This window comes from Tauraco erythrolophus, chromosome 5 (genome assembly GCF_009769465.1).
Source record: "Tauraco erythrolophus isolate bTauEry1 chromosome 5, bTauEry1.pri, whole genome shotgun sequence".
NCBI lineage: Eukaryota > Metazoa > Chordata > Aves > Musophagiformes > Musophagidae > Tauraco > Tauraco erythrolophus.
This window is the reverse complement of record NC_141469.1, coordinates 6,327,530-6,353,946: the sequence shown is the minus strand read 5'-3', so window position 1 is coordinate 6,353,946 and position 26,417 is coordinate 6,327,530. Positions and strand designations below refer to the sequence as shown.

The 26,417-nt window shown below is 36.9% G+C and overlaps 1 protein-coding gene across 6 annotated transcripts in view; it reads left to right on the top strand.

Annotated features, from left to right (window-relative positions):
* Positions 1 to 26,417, top strand: part of PRDM5 (PR/SET domain 5) — an 84,782-nt gene that overhangs the window by 14,551 nt on the left and 43,814 nt on the right. For 2 of the 6 annotated variants that reach the window (XM_086611890.1, XM_086611888.1), the window contains exons 3-10: positions 1,861 to 1,983; positions 12,967 to 13,150; positions 13,860 to 14,034; positions 15,237 to 15,329; positions 15,611 to 15,732; positions 18,140 to 18,219; positions 22,947 to 23,031; positions 24,316 to 24,473. In XM_086611890.1, coding sequence (XP_086468016.1) covers positions 1,861 to 1,983; positions 12,967 to 13,150; positions 13,860 to 14,034; positions 15,237 to 15,329; positions 15,611 to 15,732; positions 18,140 to 18,219; positions 22,947 to 23,031; positions 24,316 to 24,473 — 1,020 coding nt within the window. Of the gene's footprint in view, positions 1 to 1,860; positions 1,984 to 12,966; positions 13,151 to 13,858; positions 14,035 to 15,236; positions 15,330 to 15,610; positions 15,733 to 18,139; positions 18,220 to 22,946; positions 23,032 to 23,406; positions 23,411 to 24,283; positions 24,474 to 26,417 lie in introns of all 6 variants that reach the window. The other 4 variants (XM_086611893.1, XM_086611892.1, XM_086611889.1 and 1 more) reach the window with 3 other exon arrangements.

Sequence of the window (26,417 nt, the reverse complement as noted above, 5' to 3'; positions counted from 1 at the left end):
TTGGTTAATATTAAGTTTCTACTTCTATTGTTTTCTTTTTCTCGATGTAATATGGAATTTTGTCACAGTCATAGAAGTTCTGTGGACCTGTAATGATAACCAAAAGCTCCTGATACGGAGATGGTGTATCTTGTGTGTGCAATTCTTTTTTTTAAAGTTCTTCACTTAGTGGACAGAACCTGAACATGTTTGTTTTCTCTACTAACTAATTTACAGCCCTTCACCTACATAGTATACTAATTTGTTTAGTGAAATAACCTTCTCTTCTGATAAAATTTCAGCCAATCATAATTTGAGACTGACTGCTATTCTTTGAGGCTCCTTTAGAGAGGCATATATAAACAATGTTCAAGTGAACAGTAAAATAGGATGTATGGAATGAATAGATGCAATTATATTGATCCTTGATCTGAAGATAGATCTCCATTCAAGGGATGGTGGTTTTTGCCTTTGCTAAAGAGGAAAAAAAAAAAAACTTGAAAGGGGAAATGAGGAATATGGTTTTCAATAAGTGTTTTGTAAGTTTCTGGGATGTTTAGGATTGACGTGTGGCAGTAAGAGTTAATAGTAATGAAAGCATATCTACTGGATTTGGAATTTGTATGAAGAAGAAAAGTTATATTTGGTGATAAAGAAGCAAAAAGAGTATTTAGTGATGGAGACAGAACTGATAGTTCAGGCTTGGAGTTGGTTGAACAACTGGTAAGATTACAGAAGTGGGAATCAGCAAAAATAATGGAAAAGTTGAATTTGGATATAGACATATACTGTTTGTAATGATTGCCAGTTAATCATTTCACATGATTCTAGAAATGTGAAAAGTAGGCAGAAATAGATGGATTTAGGAATTTGCCATAGAGAGTGAATAGGATCTGCTAGGACATGATGAGCAAAGGGCAAGTGAGTCTAGAAAGAACATCAAGTATGAAAAAAGAACGTGAAGAGTGAAGAACTGTTAGGCCACAGATCACTGAATGGACATGGGTGATTGCAGGAATACAGAAACTCACAAACAAGAGCCTGAACACAGGGGTGTTGGAACCAAATGGTGGTTGGAATAGCACAAGATTAGAGCATGTCCTTTCCTTTTTGTCCAGAAGAAAGTTACTGTTTGCCTTGTCAGTAAGTATTAGCAGAAGAGAAATGCTGCAAGGTGAGTTGAGGAGTGACTTAGAGGACATGTATAAGTTACACAAGAAAATAGTCCACTCTTGGACAGTGTGTTCGAGAAGGAAGGTAGGACAATAGTAGTGAGTTGTGAGGAAAAGGAATTGGAGACAAGAGAGTGTACAGCCTTAAGTTGGAAAAAGTGATGAGAGACAGACTGAATGACAAAAGACAGGAAGGTATAAGAAGAATCAGGTAGACTGTAGAAGTAAAATGCTGGCATCAGAACGTGTGAAAGAGGAGAACTCAGAAAGGAAAACTGGAAAAGGGGTGATAGGATTGAAATGGGAAAGGACCTCTCAGGTTGTATTGGTTTCTGGCAAGATCATAAAGAAAAAGAGGACTTGAAGGAAGAAGAGAGAGGAAAGAACATGAGCACAAGTGACCATACTGTCAGATTAGGGAGACCCAAGAGTCAGTCATAATACTTGTTTATTAAAGGAAAGGCTAGGAAAAGAGAAGGAAGCCCAATAAAGGAAGCTGACACCAGTTGCTGGCTTTGAACTGCCCTTCTGTTCTGAGGTGAATAAATACGCTTATAGAAAAAGGTGAATGCGCACCACAGCTGCGAATACCCATTGAATGCAAGATTCACTTGCAGAGCACAAGCATGCCTTAATGTTTCACATGTTTGTGTGTGTTTGGTAAACAACTTTGATTTTGCTTGATTTTTTTTTCTTTTTAATGTTTCAGGTTCGTGGGAGTAAAGGTGAGGTCCTTTATATCCTGGATGCAAGCAATCCACGCCATTCTAATTGGCTGCGTTTTGTCCATGAGGCGCCATCACAGGAACAGAAGAACCTGGCAGCCATCCAGGTAGATCTGGTGGATTCCTACCATTTGCTTCCTGTTACTGATTTACTAATTTGATCTCCTCTTTGGTCTTTATCTCTTGCAGTAAAATTATAAGATCTGAGAAAAGTAGCAAACTGCTTTCCTTTTCCCACCTTTCTTTTTAGAAGTGAACTCTTGTGCTTGAATATAATACCATAAATAAGGTTGATAGGATGAAAGACCAAAGAGGTCTTTGGTTAGAATCTGAGAAAGGTTTGTGTTAATCCACTGTAGTGGAATTGCTCTGAATCACTTACATGAACTCTATCTCCTAGCTTAAAGTGAGGTGAACGGTTTACATAAAAAAAAATAAATTTCCAGAGTAGTTAACTATAAGAACAGTTTAATTTTCCCACTACAGCGTTATTCAGTTAAGCTGAGCTTTTGCCTGAATGTTGTTGGGTTTTAATTTCCACAAAGACAAGAGGATAACTAGGTAACTACATACCTGTCTGAATCGGGACTAAGGATTTAGAAACCTAGTTGTGTTTCATGCTGAACTCAGGTATGGGCATAGGTGTGTGGAAAGCAGAATCATGCATTTACTTTCTAATTTAAAATTTAATATAAAAGTCTGACACATTTGAAAGCAAGCATGGTGCTTAAAATATTCCAGAAGAAATCAGAGAATTGAAGAATCTAATTATCTGATAGGATGACCAGGCAGTGCTTGAGGGTAATTTAATAAAACAAGATAATTTTCTTTTTCTAGTCTTGGCCGTGGATCTGAATTTGTCCAGCTTATTTTTATATTTGTCATTTGCAGCATTCTGTGGTAGTGAGTTCCACTGTTTTAATTACGAATTATGTTGAAACATGTTTCTGTTTTTCTTCTAGAAACTTCTTAATTTCACTTGATTCCCTAGTTCTTGTATAACAGTGAATAGTTATTTTATGTTCATTTTCTATGCCATCTTTGATTTTATAGAACTTTATTGTATCCTTTCCCTCTTATTTGACAGCTCTTTTCTCAAGCTAAAGAGTCTTAGTTTAATCTCTTGTTTTTGGAAGCATTCTGTGAGTTCGTAGAACGCAACAAAGACAGTGATATTTTTCTAGTTACAGCTATTGTCCTTTTGGAGATTATAAAATAAATGAACTATCTGCATTTTTTTTTTCAGCAGCTCTGTTTACAGTAAAATAGTTTCCAATCCTACATAAGTAAGAGCTACATAGCTGTGTTAAATCTTTTTGCTCAAAATGTATACTTTCTAAAACGTTAATTCAGGCTAACCCAAGGTATTTGCTGATGTAATCCAAATTTGTGAAAAACTAGGAAAAGGAGAATTATTTATCAGCGTTTCTTAAAATTGTTATTCTACTTTTTCATCATGAGATGATTTTTTTCCTGGGATTTACCTGCAGATCCTTGACAAAAGAATTTAAAAACATAGTTTATTTTGAGATCAAATGAAAAAATTTTTGTTTTTCCTTGCCAAGAAGCAAAGTTCATTTCTGATGAAATAAAATAGGAAAAAAAAATTGTTTTAAAACTAAGTAGAAAAAGAATACTAGTAATGCCCTAGCATGTAGTTCTGTGAAAGATGCATTACTGCTGTTCTCCCCCCTGCCCCTTGCCCTCTGTTTATTCTCAGTGGCGCTCAACACTAGAAATTGCAATTTCTGTGTTGATGACCTCTCCAGCTCCTGCAATCTCCTGCTCACCAGAGGGACGGTTTGCTTGTTTGGATCTTAAGCAAGCACTGCCCAGTGAGATTGCAGCTGCCACAGAGCTTTTCTGTGATTTCCATTCCACCGTCTCCTACCACACCTCTTCTGCCTGGCTTTTATTCCGTTACCACAGTAGTTGAACGCTACTATTAGCAGCGTACTGCATTGGGAAACGTAACTGGTTATCCGCCAGCCTTCACTTGATTTGCACCTCCTGCTTTCCAAACTCTAGTTTTACTGAATGTCAGTCTGTGACATTCCATCACATATTGCTGGCCAAACATGACTGCAGTTTTGATATTGTTTCCTTGGTCCTTGTTGCTATTCCTGTTTTAGGTCACTGTGGACAGCTTCATCATCTGCTTTTCCTCTGGGCCTGTGCTCCAGGTTGTTTTCTTCGATTCAGACGTCTTTAGGTCTTAACATCCAGGCTGCAATTGAATTTTGAGTAACAGATAAGAAAAAGTGTTTGCTATTCATCCATTCAGCAAAAACTCGTCAGCACTGACTGACTGCTTTATTATGCTTTTCCTGCTGTCTATGGCAAGTCAGTGATTAATTTAGTACAACCACTGCCTATGCAATTGCTTCTGCATGTTTTCCTTCTGTCTTTGCTCTCAGTTACACCAAGATCTATGAAAAGATTTGTTGTCCTGCTTATAGTACCAAATGTGAAAGGTCCTCATGCATGAGGAGTCCTAGGCACGAGTCAGTGATCAGCATGTCATCAATGCATGTGGCAGTGTGATAACTAATTACGGTCAGTGTTAGCAAATGCAAAGGTTCACAAGAGGGAGCAGTGTGAGCAATTAATGTTCATTATTATATTTTAAAGAAAACACTGAGGAAAATGACCTGAACTTCAGAATAGAAGTTTTGATGGAATATGCAGTGCATACCAGTGGGGTTTTTGATAATGAAGTTGATTATTTAAATAAAGAAATGGAAAAAAAACTGTTATGCTGTATTGTGCAGTTATACCTTGCTTAGAGTGTGCTTAGTGCTTTTTACATGCCTTTCTAAAGGATCATGCTGCAGTTAGAAGATGGTTTTGAAAGAAAAAGAGTGGCAAGAATGTTAGTCCTATAAAAGCTTCCACAGAAAAACATTTGGAAAAATTGCAGGGAAAAATAGAATAAACAAGATCAGCATGTACAAAATGATGAAAAGTACAGTGAAGGCAAACTTGAGTGACCTTGAGGCTGCGTAGGTGTGTATATACGTATAAGTATTTAATTGTGTTTAACATGAATAGTTACTACTTGTATTGAAAAAAGCTGAATATCCATGTATTTCTTTGCAGGGTTTGATCTCACTTTAGTAGATGGAGGTGCAAATCCCAAAGCTTTGCTATTCCTTTAGGGGAAAAAACCCAACACCACAGCCCACAAATCCTTCAGTATTTTAATTCCAGTCTTTGCCTTTAGTGATGAGCAGATTTAAGGCCACATGGCGCAGTAGCACTTTGTTTTATGAAATCAACAGGCAAAACATTGATGGAATGTTTCCACTAATGATACCTTTTAATTTGAATTGAGGGTTGTCTGCTTGCCACCAAGATGATAAAATGATGTTTTATAAAGAGGAAGAAGTTATGAATTACATCCATAAAGTTGTTTTAGTTTCATTATCATTACTCAAGTTAATGTGACTGTGAAAAAAAAAGTTGCATTGCTGAAAAAGTACCTAAAATAATTTAAAAATTTGTGATACAGATTGTGACATAAAAAAATATTCCTAATTGTAAACTAACTGAATGATTACATATGATATAATAAAGTAGAATACATCTGCATAGTTATAAGAAGGGCTAATTTGCTAAAAGGAGGAAACAGAATATTTAGAGATGGTTAGAGACTTTGTGTTTTAACCAGCACATTCTAATTACCCTTGTGAAATGTAGATTTCTCCAGACATTTGTATTTTATGAAGATTTTTGTGAGGTTGGCTGATTTTTTTAAACAAGTATTTGATTTTTTTTTCTTTCAGTTCTCTTGCTTACTTTAAAGTGAATCTTTAACAGTGAATCTCATAAGCTAAAATTGATTAATTGAGAATATTTGACCAAGATTAATGATAATAGCCTATAAAATGTGAAAATAAAGTAAACCACAGTGGTAGAACAGGGGCTTCTCTTGCTTGTCCTAAGTCTATTCTATGAATGCTTAAGAACTTAACTCTGGTCGTGTGCTTCACAGCTGCCCCTCTGCAATTTTCAGAAAACTTCATATGGATTAACAAAAATGTGAACGGAAAATAATGATTTCCTTGTTTATACCCACTAATGCTGATTTAATGCTACCCACTAATTGTCATTTTCATTAGTTTTCTTCCTAGTCTCCAAATACTCCAACAGGAGCTTTTTGGTCTACTCTGAGAACGTTTCCAATCCTGATAGCATCACTTTATTAGTGATAAACATTATAATCTCATATCTGAAATATTTAAGTGATTGATAATCAGTTTACTGTTTACTGCCTGGTACTCAGTTTAAAAGAAGATGAATTGAATGCGTATGTCCCTGTATACAAATAAAGTAAACTACATCCTGGGTTGACTACAAAATATGATTAGTTCATCATAGTTTAATTGTACCTGAAGATCATGTTTAGACTCTGTGCAAAATGCTTCCTGTGGTGAAAAAACAACTTAGAGGGCATGTTTGTTTTTTTTTTTAAGTAAGTTTGTTGGATTTTTTTTGTTTGTTTGGATTTTTTGTGGGTTTTTTTGGCGGGGGGGGGGGGGGAGGGGGGGCTAGGGTGAGTTTGTGGGCCTTTTTTTTTTGTGATTTTTTTCTTCCCCCTGTAAAGCTACATATTTTTTTAAACCCCGGTTCTGGTGGTAACTCTTGGTGGTGTTGTGGGGAGCGTTCTGGGCACTGACTTCTGCTTCTGTTCCTGGTGAGGCAGCTCCAGTGTTCGGGTTGTCTTTGGCAAGGTGCAGGAAGCATTTTAACAGCTGTGCGGTGAGTAATGCCACTGCTAGAGAAGGATGGAAAGGTCGGAGGGTACCAGCGTATGTACCAATTGCTTTTCTGAGTGTTTTGCACAGCTGAATTGCTGGAGGCTTCTCTAACTTATTTCAAATAGTAATTGAATGAGTTAATCCTCTACTATATTTAAAGTAGCTTTAGAATTACAACTTTTGCATTAACAGAAACTGTATGAATTGTAATCTCTTTTGCCCTGGGCTATTCCTAGCTATTTGCTTATAAATACAACTTCTGATATGTAGCAAAAAATGCATTGTAATTATCACAATCTAAAGGAAATGGCTTCTACCAAAAATACCACAGCTTTGTTTTTTCAGTTCTTAGACTGGTAGAGTATTATTTTTTCAGAATTCCTTTGTCCAGAATGGATAAGTTTATCAGTTTGTCAATTGTAATTTTACTAAACACTCTCTGCTGGAGATTACGATGCAAAACAGATCCTGTTGTTAACATTGGAACTGTTTTGTAAACAGAATTGCAGCCAGCTAGAGTTTTAAATTAAAGTATTTTTTCATTAGCGAGCAGACAGAGGGACGATCTGCCATGCTTAGAAAACAGTGAGTTAGAATAATGAACAACAAAATCTGATGTGAGAGAGGATATTTACTGTGAGGCAGTAGAGTGATTTGAAGTCATATTTCACAAATGTGTGGGTTTTCGTGTGGTGTAATTCAGTGATGTCCTGGTTGATCTTGAGGTAAAAAACCTCTGTGCAGTAACAGTCAATGTCTTCAGAGGAATATTAGTATATGAGAGACAGTGCTATAAGAAATATGGTAAAACTGGACTATCTAAAAAGCAAGAGTGAGAGGAGAAGACACAAGGAAAGCAAGCACAAACTGTTAGGCTTGCTTAATGAATTTGCGTATTTCAGGACTACCTGAAACTTACTGATGGCTTGAATGCTACAAAGGAAAGATTAACTTGTTAGGCAATGTAAGAAGGAACATGAACATAGTTGTTGGCTTCCTGCATGCTTGGAGAACTAGAAATCTACTCGATTCTTGAATTTTTTTGTAGGAAAAAAGATTTTTTTAATGCCAAGGTCATATGCATTTGTCTGATGTTGAATCCATACTAGTGCTGTTCAGGTGTTCTGTTGCTGAAGAATTCAAAAGGAGAAGTTTCTGAAAAGTGAAGTGAGTGTGTTTTCTCCATGAGATTCCTTAAACTATACCTGTTACATTTTTGAATTTTACAATAGGAACCTCAGTAATACCAAGCAATTGTGAGAGTGAAAATAATTTAGAACCTTTTCAGCACTAAGGTTACAGAATTTTTTTTTATTTAAAAGTAATTAATTTCTGATTTTAGGCTGTCTTAATACTTAGCTGGTGTACAGAGTGGTGATATTAAGATTCAAAAAGATCTATCATTCTTATCTCTATATGGATTTCTAAGGACCTCTCAAGTTTTGCTATCACTAATTACTTTTTCTTGCTGAAATACCATGTTACGAGGTAGGAATTTTGAATATAGCATTTGTTATTAGCACTACAATTTTTCCTTAAATATCTGTGAAGGAAAAAAAATAAGTTCTTTAGCATTATATGATAAATAGTGACTTTTAAAGTAAATGTAGATGTTGTAATCTACTTGTATTAGTTTAGATGCGTAGCTGGGTGGGACGAAGGAAAGAAATCCCTGCAGGAATCAAATTCTTTTTACTTCAGAGCATTGAACTGCAGGCATTTCTGGGAATGTAGGCAATTGTAAGAAAGACAGCAATAAGGCAGATAAAGATGTTCAAATACGTGCAGGAATATGTGTGAACTTCTGTTATCTGCCAGGTCAAAAGAGTCTGCTTTTTTCCAAAGAAGCCAGGGCCTTTAAGAGGCTGAGTTGTTGGTCATCCAAAGCATCCTGGTGATTAGATCCTCCTCATGCTTGCCAATTACTCTAGCCCTGCTACTTCCATTTGTAGCTGCAAATATTCCTGTTCACTGTGGAGAGTGGTCTCATTACATTTGATATCAGTGGAAGTGTTTTCATTGCATTTGAAAGGCTTTAAATCTAAGTTGCTCAGTCAAAAACGTACTGAAGAGCTCCTGGAGGTGTTGAGCAACATCGTATGTGTGGACTTTGCAAGTTAGCAGAGAGTGCTTGACATCTCTGACAGTGTGTGGTGCCATACAGGATGGTTCGTTGCTGTTGAAAGCTTATTCAGTTGCTGAGTTCAGTGGTTACTTGTGGCAGTGAAAGTTCCATATGTGAACTTCTGTATGTGTTTTAATGTTTTTAAGTTTTACTAAGCCAGCATTTCTTAAAACAGTGAAATGCTACTTTAGTTAAAGATAGATTTGGAGTGGAACACTAAATCTGAACATCTGTAAACTTTGGGGAGAATTGGGATTTAGATCTGAAGTGGAAGTTAATGCTTATGGCTTTGGATTCCTCCTCTTTTTGAGTTGAAAAAGGGAAGGAAATTAAAAATTGAGCTTTCTCAAAACCCACCAAAAATGCAAGGTCACTCCTGTGATGCTTTGGAAATAAGCAATAACATGAGAATTGGTAATACTGCTAGAGTGGTTAACATCCTTTCCAACAGATGCATGCTGAAAGTGGTATTCTCTAACTAGATTTGTGCAACAGAATAGTTGAAGTGAGCATATATCAAAAGAGAAATATTCTGGATGATGGGGCACAGTGTATCCTCAGCAGGCTTGCTGGTGACCCAAAACTGGGAGGAGTGGCTGATAAATCAGAGGGCTGTGCTGCATCCAGAGAGATCTCAACAAGAAATGGGCAGAAGTGGTCTGACAGGAACCTCGTGCAGCTCATCAAAGGGAAATGCAAAGTCCTGCACCTGGGGAGGAGTAACCCCATGCACCTCTCATTTTTATTGCTATTATACACATCATTCAAATTCCTGAGGAGTTTAACTGCAAGATTTGGGTATGTAGTATGGTTACTGCAGAGAAAAGTCTATCATATGTAGAATATTCAGCTGGAAAAATATTCTAACCTTCGCTGGGAGCCATCACTACAAACTGCAGCGTGGCATGAGAACACAGGAGAAACATAGAAGTTGCTGCACTAGTTTAACCTTGTGCTCTGTTTAATCTCACATTCGTGTCTCCAAGGTTGTGTGCCGTAACACAAAGGTTGTTACCTTACCATGCAGTACAGCAGATAGGAAAAGATCAGCAGATGGAGGTGAGGCTTCTGTGTCTCCTTTGTGCATGGTTCAGGTGCTGTACTTCAAATCAGATATAGTCTGAGTTCCTGGGCTGAACATCTCCATTACATGTGTGTTAAAGGTGTTCTGTTTTGGTTTTTGTGGGAGTGTCTCTGAGATCCCTCAGCTTCCTGGCTGATGAGAGCGACAAACATGCTGCGCATTGCGGAGTGGACTAAGTGGGACAGGGATATGTGCCTTAAACAGTCAAGCATTTTCCGATGTCCAGTGTGCAAACAAGAAAAGCTTCCTGCAGTCTCTTTGTGCATCCATTTTGTCTTCTTTGCTTGAGAGGGGCAAGGGTCTCTTGGTCCCCAGCAGCACCTCTGGAAGACTGTCTTGCTTTACCCACTCTTTCCCAGGGGCACCTGATCTGCTCTGCCTTTTCAGAAGACATTGTTATTCTGATCATGTCTTTCCTGGCACCAAATGCTAGTTTTGACCTTTCCTGTGCCTGAGCTTGTGGCTTTGCCTTCTCCTGCCACAGCCCCCAAGAAATGACATCCATTCATTTCGTGGATTGGGCTTTCTGCCCTCAGAGACATTGCCAAGATTGGGTTTACTCTGGCAAAAATGACACCTTGGAGCTGCAGGCAAAGATCAGGAAAGGGAGTGTGCTTGTTTGAAGAGGTAGCAAAGGAGAACTGGCAGAACAGGTATGCTAAGGAGCTGGCTTGCTGCCAGGAAATTGGGTGTAGGAGGAAGCCAGGTAGCACTTTAAGAGGAGTTAGCAAAACAGTGAGCATGGCCTAAGCAGATGGACAGGTGGATCAACTGCAGATGTATTCTTAGAAATTGGAGGTTAATGAAATTATTTGAAAGATTTCTTACTGCGTTCAATATATGCCTGTCTGCATGCATGTAGATACACTTACTTCCTGCAGGTGCTGCTGGTAGAGGGAGAGACTTAAATTCCCTTGTGGTTTCTGGAGAACTTCCATTGGTTTCACTGAAAGTGCTGCCGTGAGGAGCTACTACAGTGTGGGTATATCTGGATTAATTAGCTCTCTGAATAGCTGACTATTAGCATTTCTTTGGCTGGAGTAGCCAAACAAATTAGCCTTGGAGGAGAAATGAGTTTGAGCTGTGTTTTAGTTGGGCTGACACCAAAGCTAATTTCTTTTCAATGCAAATGCAACCAAGAGCACTCAAGCATTAAGAGTCCTTAGAACTTCTTCCATTAATCTTTTTCTAACCACGAGTGCACAAATGGGGAAGAACCAGGGTGTTTTCAGACACAGAGCTATAAAATAAGCCCCAGATGCACTTACGGGAAGTGCAGAGGGTGAGGATGCAGCAGTAGATAAGAGCTTGGTTGTTGGGATTCATGCACTCAGTCTATGTTAACCTGAATAATTACTTCTGGTTGCTGTTCTCCCAGATGTACTGTGTGGTGTAAGAATGTGTCACATATGAACTAATTGAAAGGTGTGCTATCTGCTTCATTAATGAGTAAAATGTGGGACTTTATTTTTGCCTGGGATACATGGCTTTTTTTTTTTTTTCCTTGGCAAGCCAGTAATAGGTATGTGCTTCCGTTTATAATGTTTTCTTGCTTTTAGAATAAGGTTGTCCTGAGAGTGATGTATTGGAGGTTTACCCCAGTGGTTTTATCCTGTCTAAGTGGAGACTGAGTGTGGAAAGACCTTTTACTTTTCCTCATGTCAAGAGTTTCAGTACATGATTTGTTTTGAGTTTAGACTGTGGTAGATGAAAGATATTTGCAACTTGACAGAGGCATATGAAAAACAGTCACTTCTAGATGCATGCAAAAGTTAGGGTGGCATGCTAATAGGTATCTGAACTGCAGAATATATCTCGAAAAAAGAAATGCATAATTAGTTTTGTTTTCGAATGCTGCTGTAGAGATAAGGACAGAAAAGTGGTGCATCCTTGAAAGCGGCAGCTGGATCGAGTCTGTTGAATTAAATAGGTTTCACTCTTGTGTGACAATGTCTTATGTGATATATAACAGGCCTTCTAAAGCTTGAGGAATACTACATCCCTGTTGACAGTTTAAATCAATCTTAGTATATTACAAAAATTAAAAGTCATTATCTTGTCCTTGTGCTAGGAAGCTTGTTACAAAATATATATGGCTAGATGTAGCATAAGGAAGCTTCAATTAACTTTTTTGGATATTAATCAGATAAGTTTAAGATTTATGATAAAACTTGGAAATCTTCATTGTGTAAAAATAAGACTCTTTTGTCTTGTTGAGTAGTACCTAAAGCAGTTCGTTCACATATAGGAAAAAACCCCCACCAACTCTGTATATCAGTTTAGTAGACAAGCTGTTTTTTGCTATAGATCTGCCCCTCTTGACCCCTCTCCATGCCAACCTTGGTAACTTTAATTACATATTGTCAAAGACCAAAGTCGTTAGCTTATGTATCTATTTGGAAGCTTGTTTATTAATTGTGGAGAAGGTTTTGGAGTACAAGTGCTACCACTATGTAGTTTGTCGTCGTGTGCAGAATCTGGGCTGGATCTTTGGCCTTCTGTGGATCTGTGTATCTACACCGATTTAAACCAGCAGAGGGTTTTGATGTAGTGGTTTAAAGTATATTTTACAGATGTGCCTGCTAACTTGATAGTGAAGGTAACTGACCAGGGTTGAAAGCCTGTCCATGAAGAAGGGTGAATCTTAAGGGGAGAGAGAGAGAAAATAACACTCTGTAAACATGCTACTGGAAGCTGGGTTATATCATTTGTGCAGCCAACAGGGGACAGAACTAAAGATGTGTTGGTTATTTAAATGTTGTTTTTCTAATACCCAAATGTTTCATTTTCAAACTCTGAAGTTCTTGTCGGGCAGATTGTGGCAGAAAAGAACTTCAACACCACCTTCACCTTAGTCTAGGCTACAGTGCACATTGAAAAAGCCTCACTGGTTTGGCAGGGGGATGTGTCCAGAACACCAGAATACAATGACACTTTATCCATGTAGCCACACTGGGAAAAAGAATTATTAGAAAGGCTGTTCTGGCATTGTGTTCCCTGAGGAATGGAGCCAGCCTTTCCATAGTTGAGAGCCAATATGAGTTCAGGGTCCCAAACTTGTCTCTAGATTTTACTTTTTCTGACTTAATTATTCATTGCTTCTACTTACTGTTTGCAACAGGAAGGGGAAAATATTTTCTATCTGGCTGTGGAAGATATTGAAACAGACACGGAACTTCTGATTGGATACTTGGACAGTGACATGGAAGAAGAGGAGGAGGAAGAAGAAGAAATAACTGTTATCCAGGAAGATGAAGACAGTGGCAACAATAAAGAAGTGCAGCCAGCTGGTGAAAAAATTGCAGGTGAGCAATAGGTAAAAAATAAGATAACTTGACAGCTTAAAAGTAGTAACAAAGAAGAAAGAGAACACTAACTGTATAGGACTGTGGAACTGGAGGGCTCCCCAGGTTTAATCCGAGCTCTTGTATGATTTTTATCTTTTTATTTTAGTTTGAGTTGAGGTTCTTTTCTTTGCCTAATAAGAAGCAGCCAGTCCTGTGGATTACTGAGTGAATGAGTGAGCCTAGATTTCATGAGAAGTTACCATTAATTTTTGAACTAAAGCAGGAATTCATTTCACCTGACATGTAGTCTCATGAAAGCTAAGATTTTGCTGTAAGAGAGGTAGTTTCCGTCTTACTTAGATGGGAGAGAAGTAAACCTTTTCATAAAACTGTTCAGCCAATCCTAATGTAAGATGTCTAAGAAAAGGTAGGTGACCTGAGCTGCCTGGTGAATTCTCAGCATCTTTTATCAAAGCAGAGGCAGCCTGGGTGACTGATTGAGGCTAACGGCCTGAGTCACACCCAATTTAATACTTTGCAGCTGTTTTCAGTATTGCTGATGGTAATCCACTCAAGATGGGCTGTCTATAATCCATTCAGGGACAGTGTCTTTTGTGAATTTTGTGATGCCATTTTGCATGATCTGTTTCTGGCAGAGTCTCTCTTCATGTAACCAAAAATATTTTCTGAAAATTATTCCTTTGCTGTTTTTCCTCCAATCATGCCAATCCCCTCACCTGTAAAGAGGACCATGCATGCCCAAACTGTGAATCCAGTTTTGCCAGCCAGGAGATTCTAGCCGAACATCTTCAGACTTTGCACCAAAAACCCAGTGAGGAAAAGGAATTTAAGTGCCGAAACTGTGGAAAGAAATTCCCTGTTAAACAAGCTCTACAAAGACAGTGAGTAGAAACAGGAGTGTTTTTTCAGGGATTGTTAAATCAATTTCATTCAATCAGTGGCTTCTCTTGGCTTAATCACAATTTACACTTTAATTTTTGTCATAGAATCATAGAATGGTTTTATGCTCATGTCTTCGTACCCTTAGCCTTTACATTAGTCTTGTAACATGTTAATTTATTGTGTTTGTTGGAGACTTCAATTTGAATTGCAAAAATGTCGCTAATTTTTTTGTTTTAAAATTCATACACTGTAGATCAGATCAGAGCTGCTCTTCGGCGCAAAACTGCTGGTCTCCATCAGGGGACTATTTAGTAGTTTAGGAGATGTAATTTCTAAGCTGTGAATGTCATCACAGAACTAAAGTGAGATTTAGAAAAAAGTAAAAGGCGATCTAGAAGGACAAAAAAAAAAAAAAGGAAAACCAATGCTTCATGTTTGCTTAGTTAAATATTTGGGTGATAAAAACCCCAAATATAAACTTGAAAGATGTGAGATTTAAGAGCACATCTTTACTGTCCTTGATAGTGTAAATATTCAGTTTTATCACTAGTCGTATGCCTTACAATTATACTTCTGTACAAAAGCATAACTGGTTTTGTCTTTTATTGTTTATAATTTTTGTGCTTGCAATTAAATAGATACATTACATTTTATTATACATTTAATTACAGATAGTACATTAGATGCTTAAGTGATTTTAGATAGTACATTTAATTGAACTCATATTGGAAAGAAACATATTGCATAGAATGCACTTAAAAGCTGCTCTTTTTTAGGTCTGAGTAATGTGAACATTCCTAGAACTGGCAGCTCTACTTAAGCTCTGTGTTCTTTCATTGAAATAAATAAAATTACATAGCAGAGAAATATTTGGAAGCAATTAAATATTTTTTCTTGAATTTAGACTTACTCCTTCTAGTCTGTAGCGGAAGTTGGATCTGTGCTGTATAGCTAGTTAAGAAGGAAACTTTTACATTGTGCAAAGTAAGATAAATCTGTGTGAGGATACAGCAGCACGATCCTGACTCTTACTGTTTATGCATTTGGTTAGTCCCACTAAATTCCAGGAAACATCACATATTAAATAGATTACTCACCTGCTTAAAGGTTTGTAGAGCTATATGTATGTTTTTAGTTACTGCAAGCCTGTGTAAGTTGTAGAATGTTCCCCTTACCTTTTTTTTTTATTATTTTTCTTTAGTGTACTTCAGTGCACAGAGAATGTCAGCCCAGGAGACTCTTCAAGAAGTTTTCAGTGCTCTGTTTGCAATACTTCCTTCAGCTCAGAATCGAGGTTTTGTGTCTGAGTTACTGGACTGCTGTCATATCATTGCTGGCCTCCCTTTGCATGTTAGCTTTCCGGCTTGTTAGTTTATGTGAATCCTAACAGTGAAAGAAGTCAAATGCTTATTCCTATTTGCTGTAAGTAATGCATGAGGTGGCCTTGGAACTCTGCAGTGCAGCATGTGTTAAGCTCAGAATACTTGCTATGTGTCTGGTTTCTGTAGATACTGCTTTATGTGTTGCTTTTTTGTTGGTTTGTTTTTTTTTTTTTTTACTTGTTATCCCATATAGTTATGAACAGCACAAGGAGGCATGCAGAGGGGATGCCAGATTCATATGCAAGGCAGATAGCTGCGGGAAGAGGTTCAAGAGTAAGGATGCCCTGAAAAAACATAAAGAAAATGTTCACAGTGGTAAGAAAGAGTTTAATGTTTCTTCAGGAAAAAAAAAACCTCTAAGGTGTTCCTAGCCTTGTATTTGCAAATCAGAGTAAACATTGTCTTTGGTTTCTTTTTTTAATGGACTCATTTGTATCAAAAAGATACAAACTAATTGCAAGAGTAACTATTCCTCCTTCCCCAAGGAGAGATTGCTGTATACCAGATGAATCATTAGTCTACTGCAGGAAATGTAGTAGGCATCTCGGGAAATTTAAACAAGGCAAGTAATAGATAAAGCAAAAAATTTCATTAGTGAGGAAAATCAACCACTGGCACAAACTGCTACAGGAAGTGGTGGGTTCTTGATCTTTTGTTATTTTCAGGACACAATGGGATGTCTTTCTGAAAGACATGCTTCACAAACGATTAGACTTGATGAGGGTATTGCATAAAATTCTATAGCCTCTGTTGTGCAGCAGGCCAGACCAGACAATCCACTAGTCCCGTTAGGCCCTAGCATTTTTGTATCTGTGTGCTGTGAATCAATAGTTTTCAATCAGACTTCACTCTGTTTTCATGAAAGGGCAAAATACTGCTCTCAGGTCCACAATGCTGATCTCAGTTCTGGCATTCTGCTCTCTCTGCATGTCCTTTCTCCGTGTCAATGGAAGATCAGTGTGTGTGGGGACAGCACAATACCAGAGTGCAAAGAAAACAGCCTTTAGTTGATGATGACAGCACTGAGATGCTTTGTAAGATTTTCATAACATGAAATCTCTTTCTTCTGCTAAACTCTTACAGTGTACAGAAACCCTTCCATAATCATTCTTACAATAATTCATTTTTTAGTATCAGTAAGAATTTTTTTCATCCAGCATTGTTATATTTAGGCTTAGCTTTGGTCGATTATATAGTGGTATGCAAATTCCACAATTCTCTTGAATGATCACTCCAGACATGACTGAGAAGAGATGCCTGGAGGATATTTTTACTCTGCCTGCACAATGAGCAGAGCTTATATTTTACCACTTGGGAGTCATAGAAATCACAGCCAATGTCAGTGCAGGAAGGAAAATAACCTACTACCGTTGAGGAACACTTTCTAGAATTCCTGCCTGCCTTGTGTTAACTGGAGGCAAGGGAAAGTAGAAAGAGTTGTTATGTGTGTTGCCCGTCATGCAAAGCCATGAACAGATATTCGCCATCACCTTTCTCTCCTCTGAAAAGGTCTTGTTAGTGTTCTTGTAAGTTGAAGTACTAAGTGTTATTCCTGTGTTCATGTGTATACCAGTACATGTAAGTACTTACCATAAATTTTATAAAGCAAATGCATATGTGAGATGCAATACAGATACTTATAAATTAAAGTATTAAATACTTACAGATTTAAGTATCGAACCAATTGATTGACAAAGTACATTGTAGTAAGAAGAATCGACATAATATGGCTTCTTTAGGACAGCAAGAGCAGGAAAGATACAGAATGCTGAGAGTCTGAAAAATTTAGCTGATGAGTTCATTTATGATCCACACTTCCTCTATATTTGACTAAGGAGTACTCTCATTCTGTGTCTGTTCTTTTTAGTGTTCAATGTAATATGAACATTTTCTACATAAGCTAGGAAATATCTTGCATGGGCATGTAATTATAAAGAATTAGGTTTGTAGTGGCTTTGGCTTGTAATAAAATAGCTTTGTGGGTTACTAAAATGTATTTTGAAAGATAAATAATAGATAAACCGAAGTGCTCGCTTTTTAAGCATAACTTTTTAAAGCAGCTGTGAACAGGGAAGGAAGATACATCTGGTGGCTGTCCTGTAGCTTGTTTTGTAATTTACATTTTAGACAAAATTTGAATTCATGATCTGGTGCTAATACAATTTTCCTGTCTTAGAATCACAGAATGGTTTGGGTTGGAAGGGACCTCAAAGATCATGTAGTTCCAACTCTGCTGCCATGAGCAGGGACTTGTTCAGTTAACGACCATTAATGATATATTATTTTATACAGTAGAATGCTTAATGCTTTCTGAATAAAGAAAAATGGAAAATGATGGTTTTGACTTCAGTTTGAGATCTTTTTTGTCATTGCTGCACTAGCTCCTGTATTGACTTCTGGAAGAAATGAACTGTTGCAAAGTGAGTTGTTCTTATTTGTGAATCGTGCTCTTCATATTGGATTCGCGATGTGTGATAACATCTATTTGAAGGATTTTTTTCTTTATTGTTTTAGCTTTCTTGATTTACATTCCATCAGTAACTGGTTTGTTGGACACCCACAGAGAACTCCTGATATGGAACACTTTGAAGATGGGATACAAATGTAAAAATCTTATGTCAGTCAAATGACCTGTGAAAAGTCACAGACTCAGTGGAAATATTTAAGGTCTTTCTTAGCACTTCCTTTTTAAGATGTTGGTGGTATTTTGTTTCTGTTTCAGGAAATTCTAGGAAGAAGCTGATGTGTTCAGTGTGCAATAAGAAATGTTCCTCAGCAACAAATCTCCAAGAGCATCGAAAGGTCAGTAAGATGAAGGCTAACCCACAGCAGGCTTTGACTTCACTGAGATGTGAGACTGTGGTGCTTAGGTCACTTGAAAGCTGCTGTAATACAGACCTTGGGGTAATGTCTTTCATGGTTACAAAACCGGGGTATTTTATAGTGGGTATTTATTTTTGTAATCACAATTGGTTAAGCCAAAATCTTCCTGAAGTTTTAATGCATCTTTTACCAAATACAAACATGTTTGTACTTGTGTCATTTATGCATTCCAACATTAAGTCAAAGTTGCCTGCTGTTCTTCAGCATTCTTATACACTAAGCTAATTGTAAAAGTATATTACATAATGATAGGATAAATACAGACCGTAAATTAAGTTTGCAAGCTTTCAGTTTTTATATAAAATACAGTCAATCTTTCTAATTACTTTGTGACATACCAGTAAGGGTGTTATTTGTAATTTAGTCATGCAGTAGTAAAAAAAAATTCTTCCTCAAAACCAAATTTTAAATTTATTTTTGTTTATGCACGTAATGTTTTATAACTGGTACGAGAGGGGTTAACAGTTAGAAAGCATCTACTGGAAATAAGGGGGTTCATATGGAAATACAGATGGACTACGAATATGAGAATCTGAATCCATTATACCCAAAGGAAGTCCCTACAAGATGAATTTGATAAATCATTAAAACCCAGGAGATTCTGTTTATACAAAAAGCTACATTGTACTGTTTATCAGATTAACTGTAAGTTTTTAATAATGCCCTGGTTATAACCTGAATCCATTGAGGATATAGATGATATCAATTAAAAAATGTGGTTGCAAAGGAAATGGTGGGGTCCCTCCTTTTTGATTTGTTTTTCTTCTTCCTTGCATTAATATGCCCTGCATTTCTTGTCTAACAGGGCTATACTTTGTGACTTCTTAGATCACATCGTGGTATGCCTTGCCACATGTAATTGCAATTTGTGCACATCAGTGCACCTTATGTTGGCCCTGAAAATGCAAATATCATGGTTAGTGTGTCCATTTTATTAAAATGTTTGTTTTGTTTCAGTAGTTGTGATTCTGTGCAGATACTGATACACACTACCAAGCTTTTCAAGTAGCACTGATGGTAGGTCAGTTGAGCAGTTATTCATCTTTAAGAATCACCATGAAGATTTTGTGCATAAAACAAAACTTTATTTCCTTCTTCTTGATTGGCTCCTCTTTTAAGACATCCAGAGAATAGATATTCCAGATTCACATACCTACATCAGATAGTGAAGGAGATTGCATGTAGAGCTCATGCCTTCTGTTTGTTTTTGCAGGAAGTGGGGCAGGATCCATCACCAACATTGCCAAAAATAGACAGGCAGTAAGAATAGTAAAAAAATAATAGGTGAAACAGGGAGGAAAAGAGATTATTTTTTTCACCCATTTCCTGTCAATGTAAAGAAATAAAAGTAGAGAATAGAAAGGTAAAGTATAGGAGATAACAAAAAATAAACCTGAATAACAGAAAAAGAAATCTGACAAACACTGAGAAAGAGAGTAAAGAGGGTGGCTATAGGGGAGATTGAGATCTGTGTACTTTCTGAAGACACGGTCATTCAGATCGTGTCATGTCATCAGCTTTCATGTCATCTTAGATTTAAACCCATTTTTACCTTTGTATGTCTTGCGGATTGCTTGTGCCTCAGATGTCTAAAGACAAGCCCTTTTTTAGCCATGCACAGTTAGATTTTGTTGTCATCATCTTCTATCCCTTAGTCTTACTTTCTTGTTTTCCAAACTGTTGCTTGTACCATGCTAATTTTTGGTGGCGTTGCTTTTTTTTTTCCCTTTTTTTCTTTTTTTTCCTTCTCTTTTCCTTTTTTTTTTCTTTTTTTTTCCTTTTTTTTTTTTTTTCTTTTTCTTTTTTAGTTTCTCTTAGTAAATTTAAGGACATGGAGAGCTGGAAGAGACCTCAGGAGTTTTTATAGCCCATTCTGTTCCCCAGAGGGGAGTAAGCACTTACCTAAATCATCCTAGATATGTGCTATCTTACCTCCTGAAAAGTTCCATTAAAGAAAATTCTACCATCTCTATAGATGTTTCTTTGTATTCTGACTTTCAGCTTTAGTGCCATTAACCTTTTGAGTGTGTTCATTAGGCCAGTGTTTGTTTTTTTTCTGATGTTCTACTTAAATCTGATACTAAGTTCCGAAGTTTAAGTAAAATACAAAATCCAGTCATTCAATGGTGATAATAGTGAGCAAGCAAGCCAGGGGAGTGTTGTCTTCATTGATGAAGATTCTTGCTAAAGAGGTCCTTTTGTACCTTTGAATATAGATGTCTGGTGTTTTGGATTTGAATTGCTCACAGGAGCTTAAACTTAAAAATGTGCGTATACATGTGAATAGCACAGGCTGCCAGGCCTCTCCACTGAGGTTCCAATGTTCTGTAAGTGGACAAGAAAGAAAAATTCAAACAGATCTGTTACTGGTTTCTTTTCCCAGGATGGTGCAGTCAGAATTGATAGTGCTACACTTTCAGTACTTGTAGGTAGACTGGGAGAGTATGTTTCTTTCTGGCTGTACAGCTGTGGGGTGAGTTTAAGACTCTTGTTGTAGGCAGGTGTTTTCAATGGTAAAGTAGCCAATCCTCCTGTTAAGAAAGAAGATTAAGGACACCTGGGAGTGTAAGGCAGTAAAGTTTTTTTTGACTTTGGAAAAGGTCATAAAACAGTTGCCTGTATGAAATGCTGGATTGTGCTTCACTGGTAAGACTAGTTTGTGTTGTTGCCTTTCTGGATTTCTTAGCTCTTTTGTATAGCTCTTAGCAAGTTGTTATCTGAAGGTGTAGCTCTTCAAATGGCTATGAAACAATTGTGAGAATGCTCTGACTTTAATGTGAGAGTTTTATGTGAGCTGTTACAATCCCCTAATGAGACTAAGTTTGTTACACGAATAGATCATTGCATGAGCAATGTGGTATTACAGGCTGTATACTCATAGAGCATGTTGCTTGACAGGTTTTCTTAAAAAGAAGGGCCATTTGAATATCATAAATCATAAATATATTTGCTATATTTTATTACTGTTGTTTTACCATGTAACTGTGCACTTTCCTAAAGACCTGATTAAAGAGTGCCAGCTATAGAAATGTGCTTGATAGCTACTGCTGTTTAATGCATGTGCACGCAGGTCTGTGTCTGATTCTTTTGTAAAGAACTGATGAAAGAGTATAAGCTGTAGAATATATATTTGATAGCTGTAGCTTTTTAATGCACATGCATAGAAGTCTGATTTGATGCAAATCTATTCAGTGAGACTGTTTATTGAACAATGCTCATAAGTTGAAATCAGACATTCATATAGTGTTAAAGCACAGTCTGGGTTCTGGTGTATTAAATATTATGTTTAAGAATACCTTACAAGTTATTTCAAATAATTGCGTTGGGGGGGATTCTGCTAGCACTCGGTTGCAGAATTATGTAAACTTCAGTCAACAATCTAAGTGAAAATTTAGATCTTTTGGTAAAAGGTAGAGTAGTAGATTGTATATTAATTAAATTGATCTGAGATGCAGCTGAGAATGTTTAGAATGAATGATCTTAATTTGAGTTTACCACCTGATTCTGAGCATTTCCTTAAGCATCACTGTCCATAGTGTACAAGTTTGCAGAGATTGTAGGAAATGGCATACCCACTTTTTAGTTGATTAAACATTTAATTTGCCCTAAAGTTAGTTTGTGAGTAGCAGCATAAAAACATGGTGAGGCGGAATACTTATGGAGAATCTCTTTTTGTAGTTTTTTTTTGTTTAAGTGTAAGTCTTAGTTGAGCTTTTGTTCTGTGCTGTCTGCAAATATTTTGGATTAGAGTTTTGTGTTGAATTTCTGATATTTGTTATTTTTAGCTGCTAGATTCTCCTACAGAAAGTCTCTAGACTTTCCAGAAAAGCTTTACGAAATGTGATCTTGGCCCAGAAGTTTTGCTCTCTAAGGCTGCAGTTCCAAAAAGCTGAAATGTGTGTTCAGTTGCACTGTGACTGGGCAGAGGGGAGGTTGCTGACAGCAAATGTAATACAGAGCAGAAGGCGAATGATAAACATGACAGGTGGAGAACTATGTATATGTTGTGATTTTGGAGAATGATAAATAACACGGAATTTTTTTTTTTTTGTAATTTAGTATCAGAAGCTGCAGCTCTCAAAAGCCTCTTCTATTTTTCCAGCGTTTAGTCCTTGATGACATTATGTGCTGTGATGTTGAAAATCCTGCTAATGCTTACTGCATTTACAGTTTCAGGGATGCTGCTGCTGCTGCTCTGCCGTCTTGCCTCTAAAGGCTTTTAAGAGAAACAATCCTGAAAGAATTTGGTAGTGCTTGTTTTTTAAGATTCTTAGAGCAGTTACGAAGTAGTTACTGTGTTATATTTACTTATTGACTAGAAGGAAATGTTCTGAAAAGGTATTAATCTATATTTAATTCTTCATAATAGCGATATTTTAAAGGAATCTGATATTGCAAATTTGCATAACTTGTGCTTCTACACATAGTTTTAATGATAATTTTTTGTTTGCAGTTATGAATATTTTCTGAGCAATAGTGTTGTTCACCAAGGGGCTAGCAAGGGGGAAATCACAGAATATTCATGAGTATTAGTATAGCTGCTGGCTAAGAAATAGTTACGATCTGCTAGAGAATTTCTGTGCATGTAAGACGTGTGATCTTGTTTGAGACACATATTTAATTATCATTAAAAACTCATTTTGCAGGTCCATGAGATCTTTGAGTGTCAGGAATGTGACAAGAAATTTATTTCAGCTAACCAACTAAAACGCCATATGATAACTCATTCAGGTAATGTACAAAGATAACACCAACCTATATATGTGTATCTCTGTGTGTTTAATGTAGATTGAGTTTTACCTGAATTATTTTCTTATAGAAAGCTTGATGAATTCTGTCTTGTCCTGAGCTGTTCAAGCAAATCTCAGGTTCCAAGGAAAGTTATTCTAAGCTATCCTTTCTAAGCCTTTCAAAAATCCAAGTGTAGTGCTATAGTCTTCTTCCTGTTGCTGCTTTGTCAAGCTCTTTTTTTCATGCTAGCTTTGGTAGATGATGTCAGTTAGCTGGGATGGAGCAAAAGATTGCTGCTTGATTTATGGAGGAGATGAAGAACCAATGGTTGAAATTTTGAAGAGGACAGGAGCTAGGGTATGCTGTCAGACAGAGATCTGTGATAAAAAGGGAGACACTCGTTCATATACATATAAATATTAGTGGACTCGTGCGCATAGTTTCCAGTCAGAGGAAAGCAGCTCATACTCCACACTGTTTCATAGACCACACACAAATGTTTCATTGTGCCTGTCCTCTGCCAGAGCAGGTCACTGTGAGCTGGGAGTGGTCTGTCCGTAGGCTTGGCAGTATGGCACAAATTGGCTCTGCCAGGATTTCTGGTCACTGCAATCTAGTGTTTCCATGTCTTTCACCAGTGATTAGAAACAACTAACACAACAGAAACAAAACATGATTCTGTCAAGTACATTAGCATTTTAAAAATGCAGGTTTTTACAGCTGCACAGGCTTATAACTGAACTATTTTCTTGATACCAGTCCAAACCGAAAGCTCATTTCTTGTAACATAATCTGTATCTCAGAGGCTTCTAGCTTTCTTTTTACACTTTTAGATGAGCATTAATATAGTTAAGTTGCAGTCACCAGTTGAAGCATAAAGGCTTTTTGCATAGGAACTTTTTGGTTTTAGAAACTAATATGTATATTGTTAATTAAGTTTTAAAACATTTAAACTGTCATGCCCTCTTTCACATTTCTAATCTGGAAACAGAGTTTTCCTCTTTGAAGTCATTCTCTTTTGATTTAAGCTAATTAATCAGAATTTAGTTTTAGCAATGATTATTGCAAAGAATGTGCCAATTTCTTGAGATACACCATGGCTCATCTTTTGTGAAGTGACTTAACTGTCTAACATAAAGGGCATTAGATGTCTTTCTAATTGGTTTAATCTTAATTGGGTTGACTTAATTGCAAAAATCTCTCTGAGGAGATGACTGTCTCTGCCTTTCATCTTCTCCCCCTGTATAAACAGGAGATTAAATGTCCCCCACTCATTTTCTGCAGAAAAACGCCCCTACACCTGCGAGGTTTGCAATAAGTCCTTCAAACGACTTGATCAAGTGACTGCACACAAAATAATACACAGTGAAGATAAACCTTATAAATGCAAGCTTTGTGGAAAGGGATTTGCCCACAGAAATGTTTACAAGAATCACAAGAAGGTAAAGCACTCTGCTGTTATTGTTTACAGGTCTGCCAGCCTCAGATTTGCAGATTTTTTTTCTTTTAAGTGGTTCATCATTAAGCTCTGGCATGCTTATAAACATGGGATTAAAGTATTGGAGAATGTATTTTTTAGTATTCTTTGTTATATCCAAAAATCTAAAATGCTAAATGAATTCTAGTTTTTTTGGGTTTTTTTAAGAAAAGGCAAAATAAACAGATGAAAATTGCAGTTGCTTGGTTAAAAGCATCAAAGAAATCCCCATTTTGGCTTTTTTTTTTTTTTACATTAGGTTATCAAGTTAAAAATGTAACTGATCTAAAACTTCTTCAAATTTTTATTTTTTAAAAAATACCATATCTGAATAAAACTATGTGTAGTCCTGTTGCGGTCGTTGTTGGACTGAGCAGCAGGTGCTTTCAAACCATGCTGGATTTGCACTGGGTAGCATTCACACATTAAAACAACATCAGAAGAAACATTACCTGAAAAATAGGCTCATGAAGGGATGCTCTGCCTTTGTTGATTTAAGCTCAAATCTGCTTGGCCTAATTTCTATAATGCCTGCCATAATTTTTAACGTGAGGTTACATTTTTAATGGCAAGGCTATATCCATGACTGCTGTTTCAGAATTACAAGACTGTAAAAAAGGAAGAAAGAAGAATAAAAAAAATTACCTGTCTGCTTTTGTGCCCAGTGTTTGGAACCCTTTGCTGATGGTTGGTTTTTTTTTCCCTTCCTTCCTTTTATATTTTTTAAATACTACCCCTTTCTTTCCCTTTTTATGAAACTGATATAACCATACTTAGAAGTCTTTTGCAGTTTGACTCATGTTATATGCCATCTGGGAATTTGGCACAGGATCTTTGCACCATCTCTTGTACTTTCAGCCATAAATCATGTAAGAGTAATAATAATGCCTCTCTCAGGATGAAATGGTGATGACTGTCTAAAACAGAAAGCATGCAGAAGCCTGCTGAAGGACAAGATTAGCTCCCATATATGCTGTGACTGTATCTTTTGTTTTAGACTTCATTAAAAAAATGGGGCAGAATCTCACAAATTTGATATTTTCGAAGGAAAATTTATTAAATACTATCTGGAAAGATACTTCTATGTCTTAAATGAATACTTCTTACATGTTTCTTTATGTTAGTTTGTAGTTGATGACTGGTAGGGAGTTTGGGCTGAAAATGGACTTCAGGATTAAATATGAATCAGTAAACACTTTGACCCAATTCTGTGTTTAAAGCAGCAGCACCACTAGCATAAGCAAGGATTAGAGGCTCCCCTTAATGGGAAAAATATTAAAATTTAGACAGATTTAGTGAGTACCTAATTTTGACAGAATTCCTTAAAGCATGTTGGAATACTTATTTCCTGAACCTGTTTGCACATAGTACTGGCTATAAATCAACCCTTCCTATAATGAAAGAAACTTATTGCTGTGTTTACATAAATTTTACCCGAACAGCTGTGAATATTCACCCATCCACATTTAGGTCTCTAATTTCACTTGCTAAATGAAGAGATGAGCATGAGGGACAGCAGACTGATTTAGATGTCCTGAATTGCTTCTTTAGACACATCTATCTCCATTGAGTAAACAGTGTAAACAAGAAGAGGTAGTAGATAATGGAGGCGAGTATGGATGTGTATACACAAAACCAATTGTGAGATGCAGGTCAAGGATGTGGTCGTTTGGGAGGCCAAAATAGTTTGAAGTGCCATGACTTTGGGAGGACTGCACTACTGCTAGGGGAAGAGGATGATAGTTCATTTGCTTGTTCACAGAAATGTCAATTCAGTAACAGTGGAAATGTAAACCTTTATTGTGTACCGTTCTTCTGTGTATTTGTTCAGCTTGAGTTTTTAATGATTCTTTAGGTGTGTATTCCTTTAAGATGTCATCCTATATTTAATATTTTTTGGAGGAAGAAC